General features: G+C 41.0%; 1 protein-coding gene across 1 annotated transcript in view; it reads right to left on the bottom strand.

The window, feature by feature from the left end:
• Window positions 1-24,532, bottom strand: part of ATP8B4 (ATPase phospholipid transporting 8B4 (putative)) — a 393,898-nt gene that overhangs the window by 334,132 nt on the left and 35,234 nt on the right. The window contains exon 3 of the mRNA XM_089670310.1: window positions 15,476-15,543. Within this exon, the coding sequence (XP_089526436.1) occupies window positions 15,476-15,503 (28 nt within the window). The 5' untranslated portion in view covers window positions 15,504-15,543. The remainder of the gene's footprint in view (window positions 1-15,475; window positions 15,544-24,532) is intronic.

The following is a 24,532-nucleotide window of genomic DNA, read 5'->3' as shown; positions in this document are numbered from 1 at the left end:
TTAGGTCCATATATAGGTGGGCACAGGCACAATTTTAGTTTTTTTTCCAGGTATTTACCAAAACATATTCATGCTATAGTTATATAATGGATATGGGCTGAAAGTGCACACTCTCAGGTTTAATTTGAGGTTATGTACATCCAAATTGGAGGAAGGGTTTAGGAATTACAGCTCTTAAGAGTAGACAACCCCCCTTTTTCAAGGGACCAAAAGTAATTGGACAATTGAATCAAAAACGGTTTCATGGCCAGGTGTGGGCTATTCCTTCATTATTTCTTCATCAATTAAGCACGTGATTTTGCACACCCATGCAGCCCTGTAGCAGTATTTCTGCTATAGGGTGGTCGGGAAGTGGTTAAAGTAACAATAAAAAAAAAAATTTTAAAAAAGCCACATACATCTGCATACATTCTCTGCATTAAGGTAAAACATTCTACAAGCAGCTTCCCCCGCCGTCCCCCCTATACTTACCTGAGCCCCATCTCGATACAGTGATGTGAATGAGATGAGAGGCTCTCTCAGCTATCTGCCTCCTGTCCCTGCTGCTGTCAATTAAGTCTTTGAGCAGGGAGCGGGGGGCAGAGCCAAGTACAGAGCAGGGCTCAGGAGCAAGCACACACAAGCACCCCCATAACAAAAAGCTTGCTATGGTGGGCACTCCGCGCTTGGGGGGTATGCGGGCCAGGAGTGCTAGCAGGGGACCAGAGGAGAATAAGGGCTGATCTGTGCTAATCCATTGCACAAAGCAGGTAAGAATAACATGCTTGTCATTTTTAAAAAATAAACTGTGAACTTTTACAATCGGTCTCTGAATGCAAACCCTGATTATCCCAAAAAATGTAAAATGACTCTTGCATAAGAACTAGGGAAGTGGATACAAAAAAAAGTTTTAATGCATAAAACATAGGGGGGGATATCCTCCTGCGCTTGATATGGGTAAGTCCCTATCTACTAGCTGCAATCACTCAACCTCAACCAATAAGTCTTAAATACCATGCATTAAATAGTGAAGCGCTCCCAAATTATCTAAACAAATTCCCTCTGTGCATACCATAAATACCCACTGAACTTAAAAATAATTGATACTATAAGGTGATAAAAACCATATAAACTAAATCAATTAGTGAAAAAATAAAATGCATAAACACCTCTCATATATACCACTTATTATTGCCTCTTAATAGATCTGTGATGGAAAATAACGAATATAAAATCCATGATGAATACTCAAATAACAGTGATAGAATCAATTATCATAATAATACTAATTCATAATAAAAAATGTGACAAATCGTGATAATTGTGACAAACCTATAGATCAAAAATAGTGATTCTGCAATAAATTATGTAATACATATATCTTGTGATAAACCCTATAACAGAATAAAATAAAAATAAATTGCTACTTAATTCAGTGATAAAAAAAAAAAAAAAAAAAAAAAATGAATGAACTCAGTGTTCAAAATAAACTAAAATAGTCCATGCACAATGTGAAAACACTCTGTGATCTTCACTTCTAGTGCTCAAAAAGGAATCCTCCAATGGCAGCAATGCCTGCTCACCTCCCCTCCTCGACCCACACAGGGCCACAAGGCAAAAAAAACTCTCCTCAAAGGCAATCCTTTCCTCCAGGCAACTCAGCAAGGGACTTCAGGACTTCCACTCCACCTCCTCTCAACACGTCATATAGGACACAAATAAAAGCTTCCCATAGTGTAATACCGTTTATTAGGAGTAATTTGGCATAACAAATATTTCCCACTCACATGTAATCCTTGAATACAGCGCTTTTCCACCTCACATCATGGGTGTATTCTCATACAGGGAGGGAAACAAATATGGCCGCTGCGTCCGGACAGACGTCCCCACGTGACCGGAAGTGACGAAATCTCGAACTGGGAATGGCTTTCCGACGCATTGCGTCACGTGCGTCGTGACTTCATCAGGGACCCTGATGAAGTCACGACGCACGTGACGCAACGCGTCGGAACGCCATTCCCAGTTCGAGATTTCGTCACTTCCGGTCACGTGGGGACGTCTGTCCGGACGCAGCGGCCATATTTGTTTCCCTCCCTGTATGAGAATACACCCATGATGTGAGGTGGAAAAGCGCTGTATTCAAGGATTACATGTGAGTGGGAAATATTTGTTATGCCAAATTACTCCTAATAAACGGTATTACACTATGGGAAGCTTTTGTTTGTGTCCTATATGAGAGGAGGTGGAGTGGAAGTCCTGAAGTCCCTTGCTGAGTTGCCTGGAGGAAAGGATTGCCTTTGAGGAGAGTTTTTTTTGCCTTGTGGCCCTGTGTGGGTCGAGGAGGGGAGGTGAGCAGGCATTGCTGCCATTGGAGGATTCCTTTTTGAGCACTAGAAGTGGAGATCACAGAGTGTTTTCACATTGTGCATGGACTATTTGAGTTTATTTTGAACACTGAGTTCATTCATTTTTTTTTATTTTTTTTTTTTTTTTTTATCACTGAATTAAGTAGCAATTTATTTTTATTTTATTCTGTTATAGGGTTTATCACAAGATACAGTCATGGCCGAAATTGTTGGCACCCTTGATATTTCTCCAGGAAATCATGTATTTCTCACGAAACGTATTGCATTAACACATGTTTTGCTATACACATGTTTATTCCCTTTGTGTGTATTGGGACAAAACAAAAAAAGGGAGGAAAGAAAGCAAATTCGACATAATGTCACACAAACCTCCAAAAATGGGCTGGACAAAAGTATTGGCACCCTTTCACAACTGCGGATAAATAAGAATGTTACAAGCATGTGATGCTCCTGTAAACTCACCTGGGGCAAGTAACAGGTGTGGGCAATATAGAAATCACACCTGAAAGCAGATAAAAAGGAGAGACGTTCACTTAACCTTTGCATTGTGTGTCTGTCTGTGCCACACTAAGCATGGACAACAGAAAGAGGAGACGAGAACTGTCTGAGGACCTGAGAACCAAAATTGTGGCAAAATATCAACAATCTCAAGGTTACAAGTCCATCTCCAGAGAACTAGATTTGCCTTTGTCCACAGTGCGCAACATTATCAAGAAGTTTGCAACCCATGGCACTGTAGCTAATCTCCCTGGTCGTGGACGGATGAGGAAAATTGATGAAAGATTGCAACGCAGAATAGTCCGGATGGTGGATAAGCAGCCCCAAACATGTTCCAAAGACATTCAAGCTGTCCTGCAGGCTCAGGGAGCATCAGTGTCAGCGCGAACTATCCGTCGACATTTAAATGAAATGAAACGCTATGGCAGGAGACCCAGGAGGACCCCACTGCTGACACAGAGACATAAAAAAGCAAGACTACAGTTTGCCAAAATGTACTTGAGTAAGCCAAAAGCCTTCTGGGAAAACGTCTTGTGGACAGATGAGACCAAGATAGAGCTTTTCGGTAAAGCACATCATTCTACTGTTTACCGAAAACGGAATGAGGCCTACAAAGAACAAAACACAGTACCTACGGTAAAATATGGTGGAGGTTCAATAATGTTTTGGGGTTGTTTTGCTGCCTCTGGCACTGGGTGCCTTGACTGTGTGCAAGGCATCATGAAATCTGAGGATTACCAAAGGATTTTGGGTCGCACTGTAGGGCCCAGTGTCAGAAAGCTGGGTTTGCGTCCAAGATCCTGGGTCTTCCAGCAGGACAATGACCCCAAACATACGTCAAAAAGCACTCAGAAATGGATGGCAAAGAAGCGCTGGAGAGTTCTGAAGTGGCCAGCAATGAGCCCAGATCTAAATCCCATTGAACACCTGTGGAGAGATCTTAAAATTGCTGTTGGGAAAAGGTGTCCTTCCAATAAGAGAGACCTGGAGCTGTTTGCAAAGGAAGAGTGGTCCAAAATTCCGGGTGAGAGGTGTCAGAAGCTTATTGATGGTTATAGGAAGCGACTGATTTCAGTTATGTTTTCCAAAGGGTGTGCAACCAAATATTAAGTTAAGGGTGCCAATACTTTTGTCCAGCCCATTTTTGGGGTTTTGTGTGACATTATGTCATATTTGCTTTTCTGCCTCTGTTTTATATTTGTTCCAATACATACAAAGGGAATAAACATGTGTATAGCAAAACATGTGTTAATGCAATACCTTTTTTGTGTGAAATACTTGATTTTCAGGAAAAATATCAAGGGTGCCAACAATTTCGGCCATGACTGTATATGTATTACATAATTTATTGCAGAATCACTATTTTTGATCTATAGGTTTGTCACAATTATCACGATTTGTCACATTTTTTATTATGAATTAGTATTATTATGATAATTGATTCTATCACTGTTATTTGAGTATTCATCATGGATTTTATATTCGTTATTTTCCATCACAGATCTATTAAGAGGCAATAATAATTGGTATATATGAGAGGTGTTTATGCATTTTATTTTTTCACTAATTGATTTAGTTTATATGGTTTTTATCACCTTATAGTATCAATTATTTTTACGTTCAGTGGGTATTTATGATATGCACAGAGGGAATTTGTTTAGATAATTTGGGAGCGCTTCACTATTTAATGCAATGCATAAAACATAATTTTGGCATATGATCAAGTCCAGTCATTGCTGCTATTATCTGAACACTTGGTCTGAACCACATCCTTTATAACAAAAGTGAGAAAAGTGTCTCTATTATGTAAGAGACAAAGTAATTTAGAGTTATACAATAATTACTTTTGAAAACTGCCGTCTCTATGACTTCTTTACAGGAACACAGAAGACATGGCTGAAAACCAAAATGGGTACAATGTCTCATGAATAAAAAGGCTCTGGAAGTAAAAAAACTCAAATTCTGGTTCCTTGAAAGTCCATCCTAATGCTAGACTTTTAATTTTATTACCCCACCTATCTAGTAATGACTTACAGCTTTAGGGCTAGTTCACATGTGAGGCAGTAACTGCCGCTCCTCTGAAAAGCAATCTACACTCAGCTTGCTTTTCAAAGTTGTTTGGACAGGTGGTGAGAAGGCTATAGGTCGCCTCCTCACCACCTGATTTAATTCAATAATTGCCATACTACCACGCCGTAATCGAATGCATTGCACGTGAATGTTCGGAGGTTGCAGGGCAGCCCCACAGAACTGCATTAGTCCAGTTCTGCAGGAACACTGCCCACCAAAAGCAATATGCTGACTAATTTTTGCCACTACCATGAAGCACAGCATCCTGCCAGCAGATGTACAGCTGTGAGTGGTTGTATATTCATGTTCAGGTGGGAGATTGGGAGACAGTAAAACCGCAGCTCAACCACCTGCTTTTACTGCCCTTGGCCACACATGTGAACGAGTCCTAAAATGTACACCAATATCCTTATTCTTCAAAAATAATATATATACATGCATTACTTAATGGATTTGTAATCTATTTTTCATGAACTTGCTTCTTACTTGTTTTTCTGCCTCCTTGTAACGTTATCTGTGAGCTCCCAAACCCCTCCTTCCAATTGTTTGGAACATGCAGTGCACATTAGATGCGGTCATGTACACTACTCTATGCTCACTACAAATCCCATAGTCAAGCTCAGAAGTGAAGATGAGAGGGTGGCCACATTCCAACATACAGTGGAATCACGGAGAACAAATGTAGCCACTCTCTAACAGTGATAGAAATGGGAAGCCTGGGAAAAAAATTGAAAAATTGGGGGGGAAAAATTTTTATTTCTGATTTTTTTCAAAGTCGTTTTTTTCTTTTTTCCAGAAATATTGGGGGGAAAATAAGAAGTGTGGAATATGTTCTTTTACAGTGATAAATAATATTTAAGACATGGTATTCAAAGTATATAACATGCAGAATCAATGAAAGATTTCTGAGACTTTACATAAAGTCTTAAACTTTTGCAAATTCTCTCAGCAGAAGACAAGCAAATCCTGGAATACAATTCAAGTAACACTGTACTTCTTAATGCAAATCTCATGCAGGAAAAATATGCATTCTGTCACTAGGGGGCACTGCAGAGAAAAGGCTCCAGTTGAGTTTGCTTTTGGGCTCCATCTTGTACCTCCTACAGCTGGGTAATTGTTGGGATACAGTAGGTGACAGTTTCTGTCCACTCAGACCTTTGACAGGTAAGAGGATAAATTTGTCTGACAAATTAGTTTATCTTTATAACCTTCAAATGATTCATATTCATGTTCTCCACCATCACAGAATAATACCTGTAGTCTGTTCAGTAAATTGTTTTTCTTTTCTTCCTCTCAGTAAAATGGTGAGACCAACATCTAGATTTTGGAAACATTTCCACAGTGTAATTTCTGCTGAGAGCAAAGCTGCAATTTGCAAATATTGTGATAAGAACTATGCTGCTTCCGGATCATCACAAAGTGTTTCTTCACCAGCATCATCCTCAAGTAAGGAAGTGTTACAAATCACAGCCTCACAAAACTACACAATACCTTCATTTATGGAGAAATGTTTTCATGTATAGGTGAAATGTTCTTAACATATACAGTCCTTCCTATTCCATTTGTAATAGAAAAACAATGTAAACCGCTAGTTTAGGTGTGAAGGATATCAAAATAGGAGTTGCCCATCTATAAAAGTTTCAGTATTAATGTTAACACTGAATTTTGTTTTCATTTTTTCCAGAAATTTTATATCTCTAAACAGGAAGTCAGATCACAGTAACAAAAAAGGAACTTTGAGATTTGGAGGAGGCTGACAGAAGGGGCTTTTTCAATTAAGAACACATACTTGAATAGAATTTTTTTAAACAGACTTTAGGCTCACTTTAACCTCCCCTACCAGAACGTCTACTCACAGATTTCTCCTGCACTGCACCTACTGTATAGAATTCACTGGACGTATAATAAACATTGCATTTTCATGCAGGGCCTGCTTTTCTGCATTCCCTCCACTTGCAAAATGAATAAATTAATTAAAATCTAAAATAAAAATACACAAGCAGAAGAAAAAAAAAAAAAGGACATAAATCATAGAACATCATAGTTCCAACCACTTCTTATAGGTGTCAGTGAAATCACCAAGCCGAACCAATGCCTCCAGGAAAAAACAAGAGTACTTCAAATCCAAAGCTCAGTGATGTCACTGGCACCTATAGGAAGCTGCCAGAAGCCAGGGTTTCAAGATAAGTATTTTCTTTTTCCCTTCTAATGTTTTCTGGTTTTTAGATTTTATTTAGTGTTTTTTCATAAAATGTCCACTGTAAAGTAAACCTACCAGTACCATTAAAGTGTTACTAAACCCATGACCCAGCATTCACTATATCTGGTCTCCCACAGTACACAGAACATGGAAGTGCAATTATTTTAGTAAATATAAAAAAAAAAAAAAAAAATAACTTGCTTGTGAATCCTATTGTCAGTCGAGCAGCCATTGTTTAGGTCGTGCTTGACATTGAGTAGGGCTGAGACAAACGTCAGCTCATTATGGAATTGTATTTATTTATCAGAACATGGAAATGCAATTATTTTAGTAAATATAAACTGCTAAATACCTTTCCTCATCAGCAGTACATAGCAGTCTTGTGACTTCTATCGGTGTCCAGCATAGCACTGGTTAAAGCATGTAGGAGGAATTTTCATTCTCCCCCGATTGTCCTATGAGGCTGCAGGACAACTGACCCTTTGTCTGGACACTGCTGATTGGCCCTGTGCTGATCACATGCACCCTCCCACAGAAAAAAAAATCTTAAAAAAAAAAGCAATACACACAAAACTGAGCATGTGAAGAGTGACTCCTAGAGTTCTGTACTATCAACAGATGGATTGGGGACAATAGAAGGGGAGGATCAGAGAAGACTGGATCAAACAGCATTTTTACACAATGCACAGGATCAACCCCTTAGGTTCCACAGTGAATATAACAAGCATGTTTACTGCATATACAGACTGATTTTACTATTGTGGGTTTAGTAACACTTTAAGGTATATAGGCTATAAAGGCTATAGACCTGCAAGCATGATCTGACCATCTAATGCTTTCTTTTGGCCCACCATCATTCATGAATAAGAATGCTCAACCAATGCAGGGCAAATCAAGAGGTTCACTGGTCCCTGCAGCAGCTCATACTTGCTACTTCTTAGTTGGCTACTAGAAGCAAAATGAATTACCCAGTGCTTCCAGGTATTGGGTAACATGTTACCCACTGTCCTCCCACTGACAGAGCTGGTGCATTGAAGTGGCTGCTCAAATATCAGCACCTTCATATGGGTGCAGGGGGAGAGACCTTAGTCCTATGTAAACTGCAGCAAGGATCACTTTAGAATTTACATATATCAAACCCATGCACTGCTATAATCTGTCAACCTCTATGCAATGTGTACAAATAAGCAGCAAACACATCCAAACACACTCTCATTTGTGTTACACAATCAAAAAATGTAAATAATTAATGGTGTAGCACATTTAACACAAGAGTCAAACAAATAAACATTAGAATTAATTTTCCACCACGTGCATAAGCAACTTATAATACATAATGTCCCATGTGTGTAAAGTCTCCCATGTAATTTGCTATACACATTATCTATTTGCCAGTTCTTTCACCAAATACATGTGCACTCCACCACTGCTTCACAGATAGCGCTCCACTTCTACCAGATGTGCTCTCACTTGATACATTTGACCCACATAAAAAAGTCAAATATGGCATGTGTCCCTTTTAAATGGGATCCCTATATACTCAGCAATCCTTCACAATTCGAAACGCTCCTTATGCAAAAAGAAAAAGTGGAACAAAAATGTTTGTTGCAATTAATTAAATATAACTCCCAGTGCCTCCAGCTTTCCAGCTCAGCCCCTCCACTCAGTTAGGTTCTCATTTAAGCCTCTATATTATTACATAGTTTTTGGTAATGATAAATGAATATGTTTACAAAAAAATAGTCCATGGTGAACCCCCTGATGAAGTCACATGACCCTGTGATGAAATGCGTAGGATGAGGCTATAGTGGATGGCATCATCACTCTGAGTACCAAGGAGGAACGGTATTTTGACATGTTAAAACCAGAGTGAATTACTGACGATCTATCATTCATGCTTGTAATCAATGGCGCTTTGTTACACATGCTAATGTGAGTTTTAATCTGTGGAACGTGGGAGTTCACATAACCGCTGATCGCTCAGTTCTCGATTTGCTCTGAGTGGAGAACAGTGACTGTCAGTCACTTCTCTCCGCTCTGACCTTTCAGTGCCCACTGGACTGCAGGGTTGGGGAGGGGACAGGAGCATTTCCGTCTCTCAGTCATGCACTGAAAGGAGGAGCCAGCTGTCAATCAGACATCTGGGTGGATCCTGATAATATTGTCAATATGCTTCCTGAACCTAAAGTGGCTGTTCCCCGTCAGCTGATAGCGGGCTCACCCCTTCTCAGCCAGCAAAGACACAGCCTGTGGCAGCATCAAAAACTCATTTCCCTCTTGTAGCTCACAGAGGGATGGTACCATAGCAGAAACCATGCTGCAAATCTCATATATGGAGACAAACAATATAGAGCCATAGTGCAGTATATTTTATTGAAATTTTAAAAACACATCAAAACATCCAAGCACAACCTCGATAACTTAGATGAGAAGCTGCTGCGTGGAACCTAATGCAGCAACGTGATGTCAGCGCTAACACTTCTTCCTGCACGTTTCATCCAATAGGATGTCCTTAGGGACCTCAGGGCAGTCGTCAGCACTTTCTCCAGTTGGACTATGTCCTGTCTTCCAACTCCTTTCTATACAGGGCACTATGTCTTCTCCAGCTATTCGGTGGGGATTACCAATAACGGGGAACACTACATTTCTGTAAAATAGGCCCCACCAAAGTCCCATGGGGGCCGGCTCTCCTTGCCCAAATTCCTCCCACTCTCTCACGTAGCACACTATTTATCTATGGGGAGGGATTCAACTAGTGACCAAACAGGAAATGGTTCCAAGAGCCCTTAAAACTGTATTATATGCTCATGGATCCCTGCTGAGCAGAGCAAAATGGCACTCTAAATCAGGTGATGGCATTGTATAAAATACACTGAACACTCGTAATAAAAAGGCAAGACGTAACTAAATAAATGCATCAAGAAAGAAAACAAAGAAACCAGATCATAAACTACCTTTTGGAACCAATTTCATCTTCATGAAAAATGCTCCGGAAGAGTTTGGCACCTAAGCAGCTATAGTGTTCAGACAGGTGGATCAACAAGTTTTACATTTCAAAAATTTATATTGTAAAACAAGAGAGCGGAGAATACAAGAAGTACATTGTTTCAGTTGTCTGCACCAGCCTAAGTGATCATTACCTAAGCAGTCCGAAAGCAGTGATTCACAAGGACCAAACCTAACACCCACAGTTGCAAGAAAAAGTATGTGAACCCCTTGGGATTACGTGGAGTTTTGCATGAATTGGGCTTAAATGTGCTCTGAACGTCATCTATGTCACAACAATAGAAGAACACAGTCTGCTGAACATAATACTACACAAACAATAGATGTTGCCATGGCTTAATTGCACATAACATGTAAACATTCACAGTGCAGGGAGGAAAAAGTATGTGAGGCCCTAGCTTAATGACTTCTCCCAGAGCTAATTGGAGCCAGGAGTGAGCCAACCTTGACTCCAATCAGTGTGATGATATTGGATGTGTTGCTGACAGCTGTCCTGCCCTTAAAAAACACACACCTGTTTTGGGTTTACTGGTTTCAAGAAGCCTGCACAATGATATGGAGTAATTTTGGACCACTCCTCTTCACAAAACTGTTTCAGTGTAGCAATATTCTTGGGATTTCTGGTGTGAATCGCTCTCTTAAGGTCATGCCACAGCATTTCAATCGGGTTGAGGTCAGGACTCTGACTGGGCCACTCCAGAAGGCGTATTCTGTGCCGTTGCAGCCATTGTTTTGTTGAATTACTTGTATGCTTTGGGTCATTGTCCTGTTGCATCACCCATCCTCTGCGGAGCTTCAGTTGGCGGACAGATGGTCCTACCTTTTCCTGCAAAATGTCTTGATAAACTCTGGAATTCATTTTCCCATCAATGACAACAATCCGTCGAGGCCCTGAGGCAGCAAAGCAGCCCCAAACCATGATGCTCCCTCCGCCATGTTTTACAGTGGGGATGAGGTTTTGATGTTGGAGTGCTGTGCCTTTTTTTTCTCCACACATAGTGTTGTGTGTTCTTCCCAAACAACTCAATCTTGGTTTCATCTGTCCCCAGTATATTTTGCCAGTAGTGCTGTGGAACATCCAGGTGCTCTTTTGCAAACTTCAAACGTGCTGCAATATTCTTTTTGGACAGCAATGGCTTTCTCAGTGGTGTCCTCCCATGTATTCCATTCTTGTTTAATGTTTTCCTTATTGTAGATGTGTCAACAAAAATGTTAGCATGTGCCAGAGATTTCTGTAGGTCTTTAGCTGACACTCTGGGATTCTTCTTTACCTCATGCAGTATTCTGCGCTGTGCTCTTGCAGTCATTTTTACAGGACGACCACGCCTAGGGAGAGTAGCAACAGTGCTAAACTTTCTCCATTTGTAGACAGTCGGTCTTACCGTGGACACATGAACATCAAGGCTTTTGGAGATACTTTTGTAACCCTTTCCAGCTTCATGCAAGTCAACAATTCTTGATCGTAGGTCTTCTGAGAGCTCTTTTCTGCGAGGCATGGTTCACATCAGACAGTGCTTCTTGAAACCAGTAAACCCAAAACAGGTGTGTGTTTTTTAAGGGCAGGACAGCTGTCAGCAACACATCCAATATCATCACACTGATTGGAGTCAAGGTTGGCTCACTCCTGGCTCCAATTAGCTCTGGGAGAAGTCATTAAGCTAGGGCCTCACATACTTTTTCCTCCCTGCACTGTGAATGTTTACATGTTATGTGCAATTAAACCATGGCAACATCTAATGTTTGTGTAGTATTATGTTCAGCAGACTGTGTTCTTCTATTGTTGTGACTTAGATGACGTTCAGAGCACATTTTATGCCCAATTCATGCAAAACTCCATGTAATCCCAAGGGGTTCACATACTTTTTCTTGCAACTGTATATACACAAACACACCTCTTCCCAGTGTTCTGGTTGGTGCTATGACATCACAGGTTCTCCAGAAGGGGCAGTCCTTAGTGTGGCAAAAAATGTTCATGTAATGTGTGAGAGCTTAGCAGAGCAGTAATACTCTGAACCCAGACCGTGTGATGTCAACACCTCAGGAGGCAGGTCCATGACAGCCTGAGGTCTGAGGAAGTGGGGTCAAACAACACTGGCCTTCATTTACCCAGAAGACTGAGGACATGTATTAGAAACAGGTAATTACTGCTATGGAACAATGTGATGTCCATGTCTGCCCTGCTTTAGGATAACTGGCAATCATGTTCTGTCTGTCCTTGAGCACTAACAGCAAAGCCATGCTAAGAATTAAGTGTGGTTCCTAATTTATGTTTTTAATTCTTCCACATGTGCATGACTTTGAAAGTATAGTGATGCATTAAACTGTGCTTTGTTTGTCTATTTTTTTAAAACATTGTTGAACTTATTGTATAGTCTGTTTGGACGCATGTTGTGCATAATGTAGTCCCTGATAAATAAATACAATTCCATAATGAGCCGCCGTTTGTCTCAGTCCTACTCAATGTCAAGCACGACCTAAACAATGCGGCTTGACTGACAATAGGATTCACAAGCAAGTTTTTATTTTTTTTGTTTTTTTTTTAATAAAGCCTAAGTTAAAGTGTTACTAAACCCACAACAGTAAAATCAGTCTGTATATGCAGTAAAGCTTGCTTGTTATAATCACTGTGGAACCTAAGGGTTAATCCTCTGCAGTGTGTACAAAGGATGTTTTATCCTGACTTCTCTGATCCTCCCCTTCTTCCAATGTCCCCCTCTTATCTCCTGACATATCATGTGGAGTCACTCTGCACATTCTCAGTGTGTATATTGATAGAGAGGGTTTTTTTTCCCTTCTTGAGTGCATGTGATCAGCACAGGGCCGATCAGCACTGTCCAGACAGAGGTCAGGGGTTCTGCATCCTCCTATAGCAGAATGAAAACTCCTCCTACAAGCTTTAACATGTGCTCGGCTGGACACTGATAGAAGTCACAAGACTGCTCTAACTGCTGATGAGGAAAGGTATTTAGCAGTTTATATTTACTAAACTAATTGCATTTCCATGTTCTGTGTACTGAGGGAGACCAGATATAGCGAATGCAGGTTCCTGGGTTTAGTAACACTTTAAGAAAAAAATGTTTTTTAAAAAAAATCAGGACATGTAAGTATACTTACATTTAATATGTGACCCTTATGCTGGTGCCGGCTATAATAGAGGAAATCTGAAGTCATCTGCCCCCTTCCATAACCCACTACTGTAATCTACTGGTGCTGCGGGGGTGCCAACTAAGCCACCAATAAAAGTGCCGACTGACCCGCACTGTTAATTTTGACGGCAAATTTTGATTTAGTTTTAGTTATAGTTTTTTCGATTAAAATGCCATTTTAGTTTTAGACATATTTTAGTCACTTTTTTTTTAATAGTTTTAGTCGTATTTTAGTCCACTAAAATCTCCAGTACACTCCAGTAATCTCTAAGCAGCAGGCAGACAGAGGGAGCTTGTGTCTCCCAGCCAATACAGCTTGGTGTCAAAAGCCTGGGGTTTTAACCGACAGGCGGAGCTCCAAGGAAAGCAAAACTTCAAGTGGGTAAACATCCCTCCCTCACATTTGCGTTCTCTTTTTGTTCATTATTGAAAATTGGAATTTATTTTTGTCATAGTTTTCTTCAATTCACTTGAAGGAGAAGTGCAGCTAAAGCTCTGTTGGTTGTACTTCTGCTGTGGATCACAGGACTGCAGTTTCTTCTGTACTCCTGTGACCTGTTTTCAGCTGACAGCGGGCTGAAGCCTGTCAGCCCACTCAGCCGGTCCAGGCTGGGAAAAGATCCTGACTGTAAAGTCGGGATCCACCCCAGAGTCTGGAGCAACACCTGGCTCAGCCTCTCAGTGAGCCGCTGAGAGCCTGAGCCAGCTGCTCCCTCCTTCTCCATAGCCCAGTGCTCCAGTCAGTGCAGGGGGGGAGGGGGGCAGAGCAGACAGCAGTGACTTAGAGCGGCTGTGAGAACTCAGCAATCAGCGGTCATGTGATCGCTGAGTTCTCACACTCAGAGCTAGCAGGGGGACAGATGCAGCATCGGACCCATGCTGCATCCACCCAGGTAAGTATAATTGGGGGAAAAAAAGCCCATACTTCTCTTTTAATTATAATTTTATTTTTGTTTAGTTTTTGTCACTGAAAACATACAGCTGATGATAACTATAATGAAAATATTCTTTCATCCCCCTCCTCCATTCACTGATTCACTGAATGAAAAAGGGCTCTATAAATGAAATGGATAAATAAAAGGTCAACTATAGTACTGTTTTTATAAATAGAGGAGGGGGTGGAAAGAGCTGTTCTATTCGGCACTCTTGATGAGTACCTGTCACAGGTCCAGCACCGGTGTTAAAGAGGTTCTGCACCATTTGAAAAAAAAATATAAGTCACCAGCTACAGTGTAGCTGCTTTCTTGCAGATTCACAGCCAGCTTCCACTGAGCATGCGCAAACCTTGCTGCACTTTATGAATGGTACTGCAGATTTCTGGGACCTATGACTTGTCCCAGAAGGTTGCAGGCAGGGAGTGGGGGGATGAAAACGTCCAGTGGAATCGCCTAGGCAAAACCAGGTACCTACAACCAACTCCCACCCACATACACCCCCCCAAAAAAAGTTCCAAAAGTAGAAGAGGAGGAGTGGGGAAGGAGAACATAACGAAGAACTTCCCCTTTAGAGCGAAGTTTTGCTTTAACCCCTGCAGCACTGGAAGATTACAACTGTTTGATATGAAAGGGGGCATAGGACTACTTATTCACACTATTGCAGCTGACATCAGTACACTGGACATTTTAGAATAAATGTAAGTAATGTCCCTTGTGCTGATTTAAAAAAAAAAAATGAACTTACACTTTAGATATGTACAGCCACATATGTAGTTGCTTAACACATGTGAACCTACATTTTACATGAAAATAGGAAGAAATAAAGCATAATGAACAATCTGTTACATATTAGCTCTGCTCAGTCCATATAAAGGAAACGAATACAAACACTCAGTGATATTGCAAGGGACAGCGCTGCACATAAATAATATATTAAAAAAATAGATCTGTACATAAAATATCACATCCTATATTACAATCACATCCTATGGCTGAAGGTTTGCACCTGCTGCTATTTTATGTATAGATCTATTTTATTTGATATTATTGATATGTAGTGCTGTCCCTTCTATATCATTGTTTTAATGTTTATGTGGTGTGATCATAATGGGATATAGCAGCAGCCATTCCCTATAGTTAGATTTTCCTGAGGTATTAATATTCAGAGTGGTGATTGTGCAAGGGTTATTTATCAGTTATAGATTTGTGTTAAACACTCAGTGCCTGATATCTTACAAAATTATATGCCAAAAAGGCAAAAATAAAGTTACCTACCAAGCTTTTTTGCATTCCTACAAATCATTGTAGAATCCAGTCACCTCCCAAAGTAGCTATGGTATAGCCTGTTAATAGTAAAAATAAATAAATAACATTAGCAAATGTAATATATTATATGTTTGTTTATAGAGATTTGCAAAAATTAACCACAAACATTAAAGTCACTGAACATCATGCACTTTATGAAATATGAACCCATTTGTCTAAATTTAATATCACTGGATTTGCAACCTGCAAAAGAGTACAGCGTCATCACTGGATAGATCTGGCTCTGGAAACATAATATCCTGCAAATAATCAAATAAATACAAAGCACTCTCTAATTCTATAATGATAGCATGACATAACACTTCTTGTTTTTTGAACTCTTACAAATGATAACTGGGATTTTGCTCATTGATGTGTACTTCAGTAATATAAAATGTGCTTCTGAAGCCAATTCAAAGGCAACAAACCAACAAACATGACCCTTTTTTGTAACGCAGCAGAATACCAAGCTTAACATGTGTGTTGTGGGTTGCTCCAGCACAGGTATTTTATCTGCTACTGCGAGCAGGGGTGGACTGACAACTCATGGGGCCCCCGGGCAATAGGTGATCATGGGGCCGCTGTGTCCTTGCCCAAACTCAAAAAAGCCTATGAAAAAGGTACCAGGGGCATCTTATGGGGCCCCCTACTGACCCCGGGCCCTTGGGCAGTGCCCGAGTTTCCAAATGGTCAGTCCGCCCCTGACTGCGAGTGTGCATTGGGGTGCCATTCTAAACATATGGCATTGCCATGCAACACACAGACTGTTGTACACCACAAAACAGTCCAGAAAGCGTCCCAAGTCCGCGTCTAAAAAATAGCCTTGAAAGGATGGTGAACTGCAGACTAGCAAAATAAAGAAAAAAAAACAAGTTCAAGGCCTTTATGAAAGAGCTATGTCACGGCATCACCAGGGTTAGCGGTCATCCAGGGTTCTCACCCATGCAGGTTGAGGGGCTCCACGACGTTTGTTTTTAGTGGAGAAAACTGGTTTTGAAATTTTCTCCAGGATTGATAACTCTGGTGTGGCTTCTTGAGCCTGGAGGCCTTGCAGAGTATTGGGCAGGATGAAGCCTTTAGCCCTAGATCCATAGTTTGTTGGCAACCAGCATTCTGATTGTGCAGATTTGCACAGCCATTTTAGTATGGGTGCTGGCTATAGCTCAGGGCTCCACCCTTCCGAGGAGTCCATTGTACTGCCAGACAGCAGCAGGTGCAAACCTTCAGTCATAGGTCCATGGTTTACCAGCAAGAGCATTATTACTGTGCAGATTAGCACAATCACTTTAATATGGGTGCTGACTGACGTTCGAGGAGTCCATTGTATTGCCAGGGAGCAGCAGGCGCATGGGCACACTAGGGGTGTGACACGTGGAGATAAAGTTGCTGTAGGAGCAGCATGTGAACAATGTCATGTTTTAGACCAAAAAACTGTTTTATTAGGCTGAGAGCCAATGTAATCCAAGAAAGGTTGCTTAAGGCCTCATGCACACTTGAGCTCATAAACGCTGATGATGCTCATTACACATGAGCGATACATGAGTATTCCAGGAGAATTTGGGCGGGGGTGTGACTTTCTTCTTGGAAAGAAATGTGGAAGTACAGGCTGCGCTCTTCAAAAAAAGGCATCCTCCCATTAAAGAAAAACAACTTGATAATTGCAGAAGTGCATTTAAAAAGAGTATAAAAAAAACAAGTGAAGTGGCGTTGGAACGCTATGAGAATGTAACCTATGTCTCTGACACTTAGGCCCTCGGGTCATCTGTTTTACTTTGTTGTTCTGTATTCTTCCTCTAATAAAACTTACTTATAGGGAAAAAAAAAAAAAAAGGGTGAAGTTCCGCTATAAATGCAAGCTAATACAGCCTAAAAGCATGCAGCATTGGTTTATCTACAAAGTCATTAAAATGGTGTTTTTAGTAGTTTTGAGTGAAGTGATGTTGGGTTTGATTTTCTGCAGAATCTTTATTGCTTTCTGGCATAACCATACTCTGGTGAATATATGGAAAATGTACGAGAGGAGAGGAACCAGAACATTCAGCTCAGTAATGCCCTGGCAGTTATGGTAGAACCTGGGTGGGGGGCAGGGATTACCCCCACCAACGGGGCCATAGCCAAAGTAAGGCCAATGACTGCTGCCTCAATGCACTAAAGCAGGCGTCACTAAATGGCGGACCGCGGTCCGAACCTGGACCAAATGATAGTCCTATCCGGACCACGGCTTCTCCACCCATCAGCCTGGGTGTCCTCTCCCAGCTGAAAACCTCCCGCCACCGCCTCAGCCTTCATCCCTGGCAGGCAGAAGGTGCGGCACGCCCAAAAAGTCAGGACTGTCCAAGCTCACGAGGCGAAGACTTACTGCCAGGACATGGGGTGGTCCCAGCAATCACCTGCCAGCCATCAGGAAAACCTGGGAAGTCCCATCCCCCATCCAGACAAGCTGCGCCACCAGCCCTCTGACTGCTGTGCAAGCAAGGATTAAAAGGGTTATAGAGAGACTCTGATTGGAAGGGGGAAATGGGACGTAAATTAGAGGTCTTTCATGTAAAGCAGACTAGGGGATGTAAGGAAAGGGGAGGCTTTGAACAGAACTTGGAAACAGGAAAGGGAGTTTGTGAAGGGACTAGGGCTGTGAAGGGGACTGGTATACATGGAAAGAGGGGAGGGCTGTGAAGAAGACTGAATGCAGGGATGGGGGGACTGTGAAGGGGACTTGGATACAAGAAAGGGGGGCTGTGCGGGGGACTGGGGTACAGGGATAGGGGGCTGTGAAGGGGACTTGGATACAAGAAAGGGGGGCTATGAGGGGGACTGGGGTGTGGGGGGCTGTGAAGGGGACTTGGATGCAAGGAAAGGGGGGGCGGCACTGTGAAGGTGACTGGTATACAAGAAAGAGGGGCTGTGAAGGGGACTGGGATGCAAGTAAAGGAGGGTCTGTGAAGGGGACTGGGGTGCAAATAAAGGGGAGGGGACTGTGAAGGAGACTGTTGTAAAGAGGCAGGTCTTTTAAGTAAAGCGGGGGGCTGTGATGTGAAGAGGGACTGGGGACACTGAAGGAAAGGAGACACTGTGATAAAAATGGGATCTGTGTTGTAATGGTAGCACTGTCATGTATGGGGGAGGGGGGGACTGTGATGTGAAGGGGGGCTGCATTGTAAAGAAGGGGATGTATTATAAAAGGGTACTGTAATGTAAAGGGGGGCTATATTGTAAAGGAGAGTGCTGTGATGTAAAAAGCACACTGTGTTGTAAAGGGCACTATAATGTAAAGTGGTGCTAGGGGGTGATGTAATGTAAAAGGGGAATATATTGTAAAGTGGGGGTGCTATGATATAGAGTGGGGCACTGTGATGTAAAGTGGGGGGTTCTGCAATGTAAAAAGTGGGTGCTGTGGCGTAAAGGTGAGACTGATGTGAAAAAGGCTGCAATATAATAAAGGGGGGGGGGACTATAATGTAAAGGGGAAACTGCAATGTACAGATGGGGAGGGGCTGTGATATGAATGATCTGGCACAATATGAGACTCGGACCTCTGATGAATATGAATTTTACTGACCGGACCTCTGTGAATTTTAATTCCATACCCCTGCACTAAAGGATACTAAACAAATTGGGAACAGTTCTATTTGTAAACTGTAATATAAACATCACTAAAGCAGTAGTCAGATCTTTATTTTATCTTATCTATAGTAAAGATTGAAATTTCATAATTAAAACCACTTGTTTACTAAGGTACATTTATAAACAGCATGGTAGAAAAGTGGTTAAAAATAGTTTGGTACCAGCCTTAAGAGCCAGTGAAGGGCTTTCTGATAAAAGGAATGAAAGCGCACATGTATGTAAATAGCAACTGTGCCACACATGTAAGGTTATCTTCATGAACATCAACGTGACAGCAATAATTAATGGTTAACTCTAAACTGATAACCTGTAAAGGCCCTTGTAAGTAACGCCGATGGAGAGTTTTGGGTATCGTAGGTTTTTGCGATTACACAGGCATGCACAATTTTAAGACTTGGAATGTTTGGTATCTATTTACTTGATGCAACCCCGTCTTTAATATTTAACCACAAAATTGCATATATTACTTTGTTTCTTTGCACTGAAATTCATTTAGTGTATTTTTGTCCTGCATTTGATAAATAACTATGCAAATATTGTGAAACAAAAAACTGCAATTACAATCATTTTATTTTCCAGGGTCTCTGTTTTCAGAAAATATATACTTTTGGGAGGTTTCCAGTATTTTCTATAAAAAATAAAAAAAAATGCAGATTTAACATGTACTGCTACAGGGCGGCAGAGCTGTGCAAAATCACGTATACATACGTGATTTGCATTTTCGTGTATGGGGCACGCGCTTTCTGTCCTACCCATGCCACCGGCTACGGATGTCAATCACTGCACAGCAGAGAAATACACAGCAGCATATCTCCATAGTAAACCACACACAGCACATCATGTAAAACAGCACACAGTTAACCCTTTGATCACCCCAGATGTTAACCCCTTCCTGCCCAGTGCCATTAGTACACTGTCAATATTAGTGTCATTGGGATGTAAGTGGCAGTAAGTCAGTTCCAACCCTGCGTCAGAATGCCTGCCGCAGTCCCGCTATAAGTCGCTGATTGCCACCATTACTAGAATAAAAAAAAAATTCCAGTATATATACCGCCATTTGCAGATGCTATAACTTTCACGTAAACCAATTAATTTACATGTATTGGGATTTTTTTTAGCAGAAATGTAGCAGAATACATTTTGTCCTAAATTTATGAAGAAATTTGATTTTTCTAATTTTTTTTTTTACTGGACATGTTTTAAATAGCAAAAAGTTAAAAAATCCCAATACATGTAAATTAATTGGTTTACATGAAAGTTATAGCTTCTGCAAATGGCGGTATATATACTGTATTTTTTTATACTAGGAATGGTGGCAATCAGCGATATATAGCAGGACTGTGGGACTGCTAAAAGTATTTCTGCTATAGGGCAGAGGGCAACTGGTTAAATCACCAATGGCGCATGACCATAAATGAGGCCAACAGAAAAGAATGGACAGTACACTTCAGCTGAAGTTTAACATGCCAGCCAGTGTTTCAAAGAGCAGGTTGAATCTAACAGCAGAAAAATGTAAGGTTTCAAAATTTAAACAGGTGCTCTGAGATTTATAGTAATATACAGCCCTTATTCCTGCCATTTGGTAGAGTGCTAACCAGACCACTTGGTGCTGACCCTGCCAATGTCACTTAAAGATGGTCAGAAAAGCTTGTGTTGTGTGGCTCAGTTAGTCAAATTGTTGCATCCAGAGTACCAATGCTGAAAGCACTTTCTTAGGGGTTGTTGAGTTGCACAGCAGGAGGTCATGCAGCCAGTGACAATGTAGAAAACTATCATAACAAATATCTTCTTCACTGTTACACCTACATTGTCTGACACCACAGTAACTAGTGTTGGAAGGGCTTTCTACACAACACCTTTTTAACAAAGGATGTGGTTGGTGGTTGCCTGTGAAATATGTGCACAACACTGGATTTCAGGTTTATATTTTCCATGAACATCTCATGTCTTACATATGATCAAATGCAGGAAATATTACCACATAGGCTTCAAGACCTTTCCTTGGTACTGATTTTACCTCGAAAAAGTACATCTGTGTGAAACTGAGACCGCGCTTTGCATGAAGCAACCGAATGTAGCACATGAAAAAATAAAGAGCAGTTTAAATAGATTACAAGATGGTCATCAGGCCAAGCCGTACAAATAAACCTTGACACACTATAGGACCAGTACTACATAAATAATATATTCTAAAAGTGACAGGAGATGGGACAAGCAAGAACATTGCCAGGGCTACTTACAACAGCTGCCGCCTATTCATTATACTTATAGGCTTGGAAAAAAAAAACGTTGGTGCAACTGCTAAAGGACCCTTGGCATTGTTAAGCCTCTGTCTGGCAGCCATTCAAATCAGATGCGCCTGTCTGTTTTTCAGGCAGATCTGAAAGGAAGCTGAATATTAGTTTATGAACAGGCAGATGTAAGCAGACATGCACCCCAGATGCTTTAGGCTGCATGAACACTGTACTCTCTCCAATGCCTCTTCTCCTAGAGGAGTTTAGCAGCAGGAAAAATGCGGTAAAAAGGACGCATTTTGCATGCACATTCACACATCTGGCATTAATGCATTCTGTTGGCCAGAATGTTAATTTATTCTGGCCATTAGAATGTGTTAATGCACAAACATGTATAAATGCACCTCCCCACGTTTAAAGTGCTACTAAACCCACAACAGTAAAGTCAATCTGTGTATGCAGTAAAGCATGTTTGTTATACTTGCTGTGGAGGCCTAGGAGGCACTCTGCACATGCTCAGTTTGGTGTGTATTGCTAGAGTTTTTGTTTTGTTTTTTCTTTTAAGGGTGCATGTGATCAGCACAGGGGCAATCAGCAAATCAGCACTGTCCAGACAGGGGGTCAGGGGTCATACATCCTCATAGGATCTGTGAATGGTAGCCAATCAGCTTTTAACTTCAGCTTGATCAATTAAAGCGGTTATCAAGCTTTTTTTTTTTTTTTTAATAACAAACATGTCATACTTACCTGCTCTGTGCAATCGTATTGGGGGGGGCCTATGTAGGGAGCAGCACACTGAAGGTTTTTTTACCTTCATATATTGAATGCATGAAGGTAAAAAAGCCTTTAGAACCACTTTAACCATAGACAACATAAAACCCCAAAAACTGCAAGCCAATTGGTTTCTATGCAGAGCTGCACCAGATTTTGCATCCTCCAGTTTTAGTAAACAAACCCCAATGTTTTAAAGCAAACTAAAGAAACTCATGCAAGTCAAAAGCAACTCAAAAGCATCTAAAAGTATACTGCATTTTCATCAAAGACCTTGCCATTGTGACTTTTGCTGGAAGGCTTGGTCAGGTTAATGTGGAAGAAAATATAAAAAAAATAAAGGAATCCACATGCTGAACACCAAACAGTGTATGGTACACAGTTTATTGCTGATTTCACTTAACCACTTGCCCTCCTGAGGATTTACCCCCCTTAATGACCAGGCCTTTTTTTGCTATTCGACACTGCACTATTTCAGCTGATAATTGCGCGGTCGTGCAATGCTGTACCCAAACAAAATTTACATACTTTATTTCACACAAATAGAGATTTCTTTTGGTGGTATTTGATCACCTGTGCGCTTTTTTTTTTAACGCTATAAACATAAAAAAGACAAAAAATATATAGTAAACTCAAGGTTAGTCACAAATTTAGGCCAAAATGTATTCTGCTACATGTCTTTGGTAAAAAAAATCCCAATAAGTGTATATTGATTGGTTTGTGTGAAAGTTATAGCGTCTACAAACTATGGTATAGATACTACAATTTACTCCATTTTTTGCTATACAGCGCTGCACTAGTTTAACTAAGAATTGCACAGTCATGCAATACAGTACATAAATGAAATTTATATCCTTTTTTTCGCACAAATAGAGCTTTCTTATGGTGGTATTTGATCACCTGTGTGCTTTTTATTTTTCGCACTATAAACAAAAAAAGATCGAAAATTTAAAAAAAAAAAAAAAAACAAAAAAAAAAACAACACTCTTTTCGGTCATAAAAAATATCCAAAAAGCTCAAATTTCATTACTTTTTTTTTTTTTTTACACAAAATTGTCACTCAAGTGATATATTGCTCACAAAGACAAGGGTATATGTGGAAATACACCCCAAAATACATTCTGCTACTTCTACCGAGTATGGGGATACCACATGTGTGAGACTTTTTGGGAGCCTAGCCACATACAGGAGCCTGAAATCCAATGACCACTTTGAAAGCTTGACGGTGCGTAACTTCCTCATTTCACTTCCTCACTACCTATCACAGTTTCAGAGGCCCTGAAATGCCAGGATAGCACCAAAACCCCCCAAATGACCACTTTTTGGAATTTAAAAGGAATTTAGGAAGACCCCAAGGAATTTAAAAAAAGAGACATGGTGAGTATTTTGCAGATCTCATTTTTCTCACAAGGTTTTGAAATATAAAAAAAAAGAAAAAATATGTTTTTGTTCTCTTTCTTTATTTTCCAAAAACTTGTGGTAACAAAATCAGATCTGCAAAATACTCACCATTCTTCTTAACAAATTTGTTGGGGTGTTTACTTTCCAAAAAGGGGTCATTTGGGGGGGTTTGGTGCTATCCTGGCATACTGCAGTGCTGGTATGTGAAAGACCAGGATGTATTAGGCCACTGGTGCTCACCAGTTCACCAAAAGGTAGAGTGGCACTAGTACTGGCACTCTGCTGCATGAGAGTCATCATGCGATTGTAACATCTCAGCAACCTGGGAATGGGGTCAAGTATACCTGATCTTAGCAGGGACCTCTTCTCCATCGTCTGAGCTGTCAGGGTGCCGCTGCTGTCTACAGGTTTGTATTCTGAGGCGGATTGTGTCAGTGAGTCTTCCCCTTCGTTCTTATCCGACATGCTCAGAATCCTGTAGGCCACTTCACTAGAGTACCTTTCCATTGACATTTTGGTCACTAAATTTATAGGTACTTAGTGCGACTCACGAGAAAAAGAGCACCTGGCTGTCAGGGACTGCTACAAAAAAAATGACAGAGAAGTGCTAACAGAGATCAGGCCTGATTCTGCGAACACTGCGGTTTTGTGTGCAATGTATCAAGTGACAGTGACCTACTAACACTGCACTTGCTGGGAGAGAAGAGGGGGTAAACATAGGGGCTAAACGCAGGTTCTGGCAGGTGCCGGGGCTGATCCCGCTAATGCTGCATTGTTGGAGACACTATACTAATGTGACCACTGGTATAGTGCTGATCTGATCAAAGATATTGATCCGTTCAGACACTATACTAGCAATAGAGGTTTATTGTGTATGTGAGCATGTTCCTGGCAATCAAGGGGTTAAATGTGATTACTGGTGTACTGACGGGCAATCTGACGCTATCTGGGAGGGGTGCAGAAACCGCGGGAGCGCAAATCACGTATATATACGCGTGAT

Source organism: Staurois parvus, unplaced genomic scaffold, assembly GCF_062004578.1.
Source record: "Staurois parvus isolate SC_StPar_1 unplaced genomic scaffold, SC_StPar_1.0 ptg000089l, whole genome shotgun sequence".
Lineage (NCBI taxonomy): Eukaryota > Metazoa > Chordata > Amphibia > Anura > Ranidae > Staurois > Staurois parvus.
Note: the sequence above shows the minus strand (reverse complement) of the source record. Positions and strands in the feature narration are given on the sequence as shown.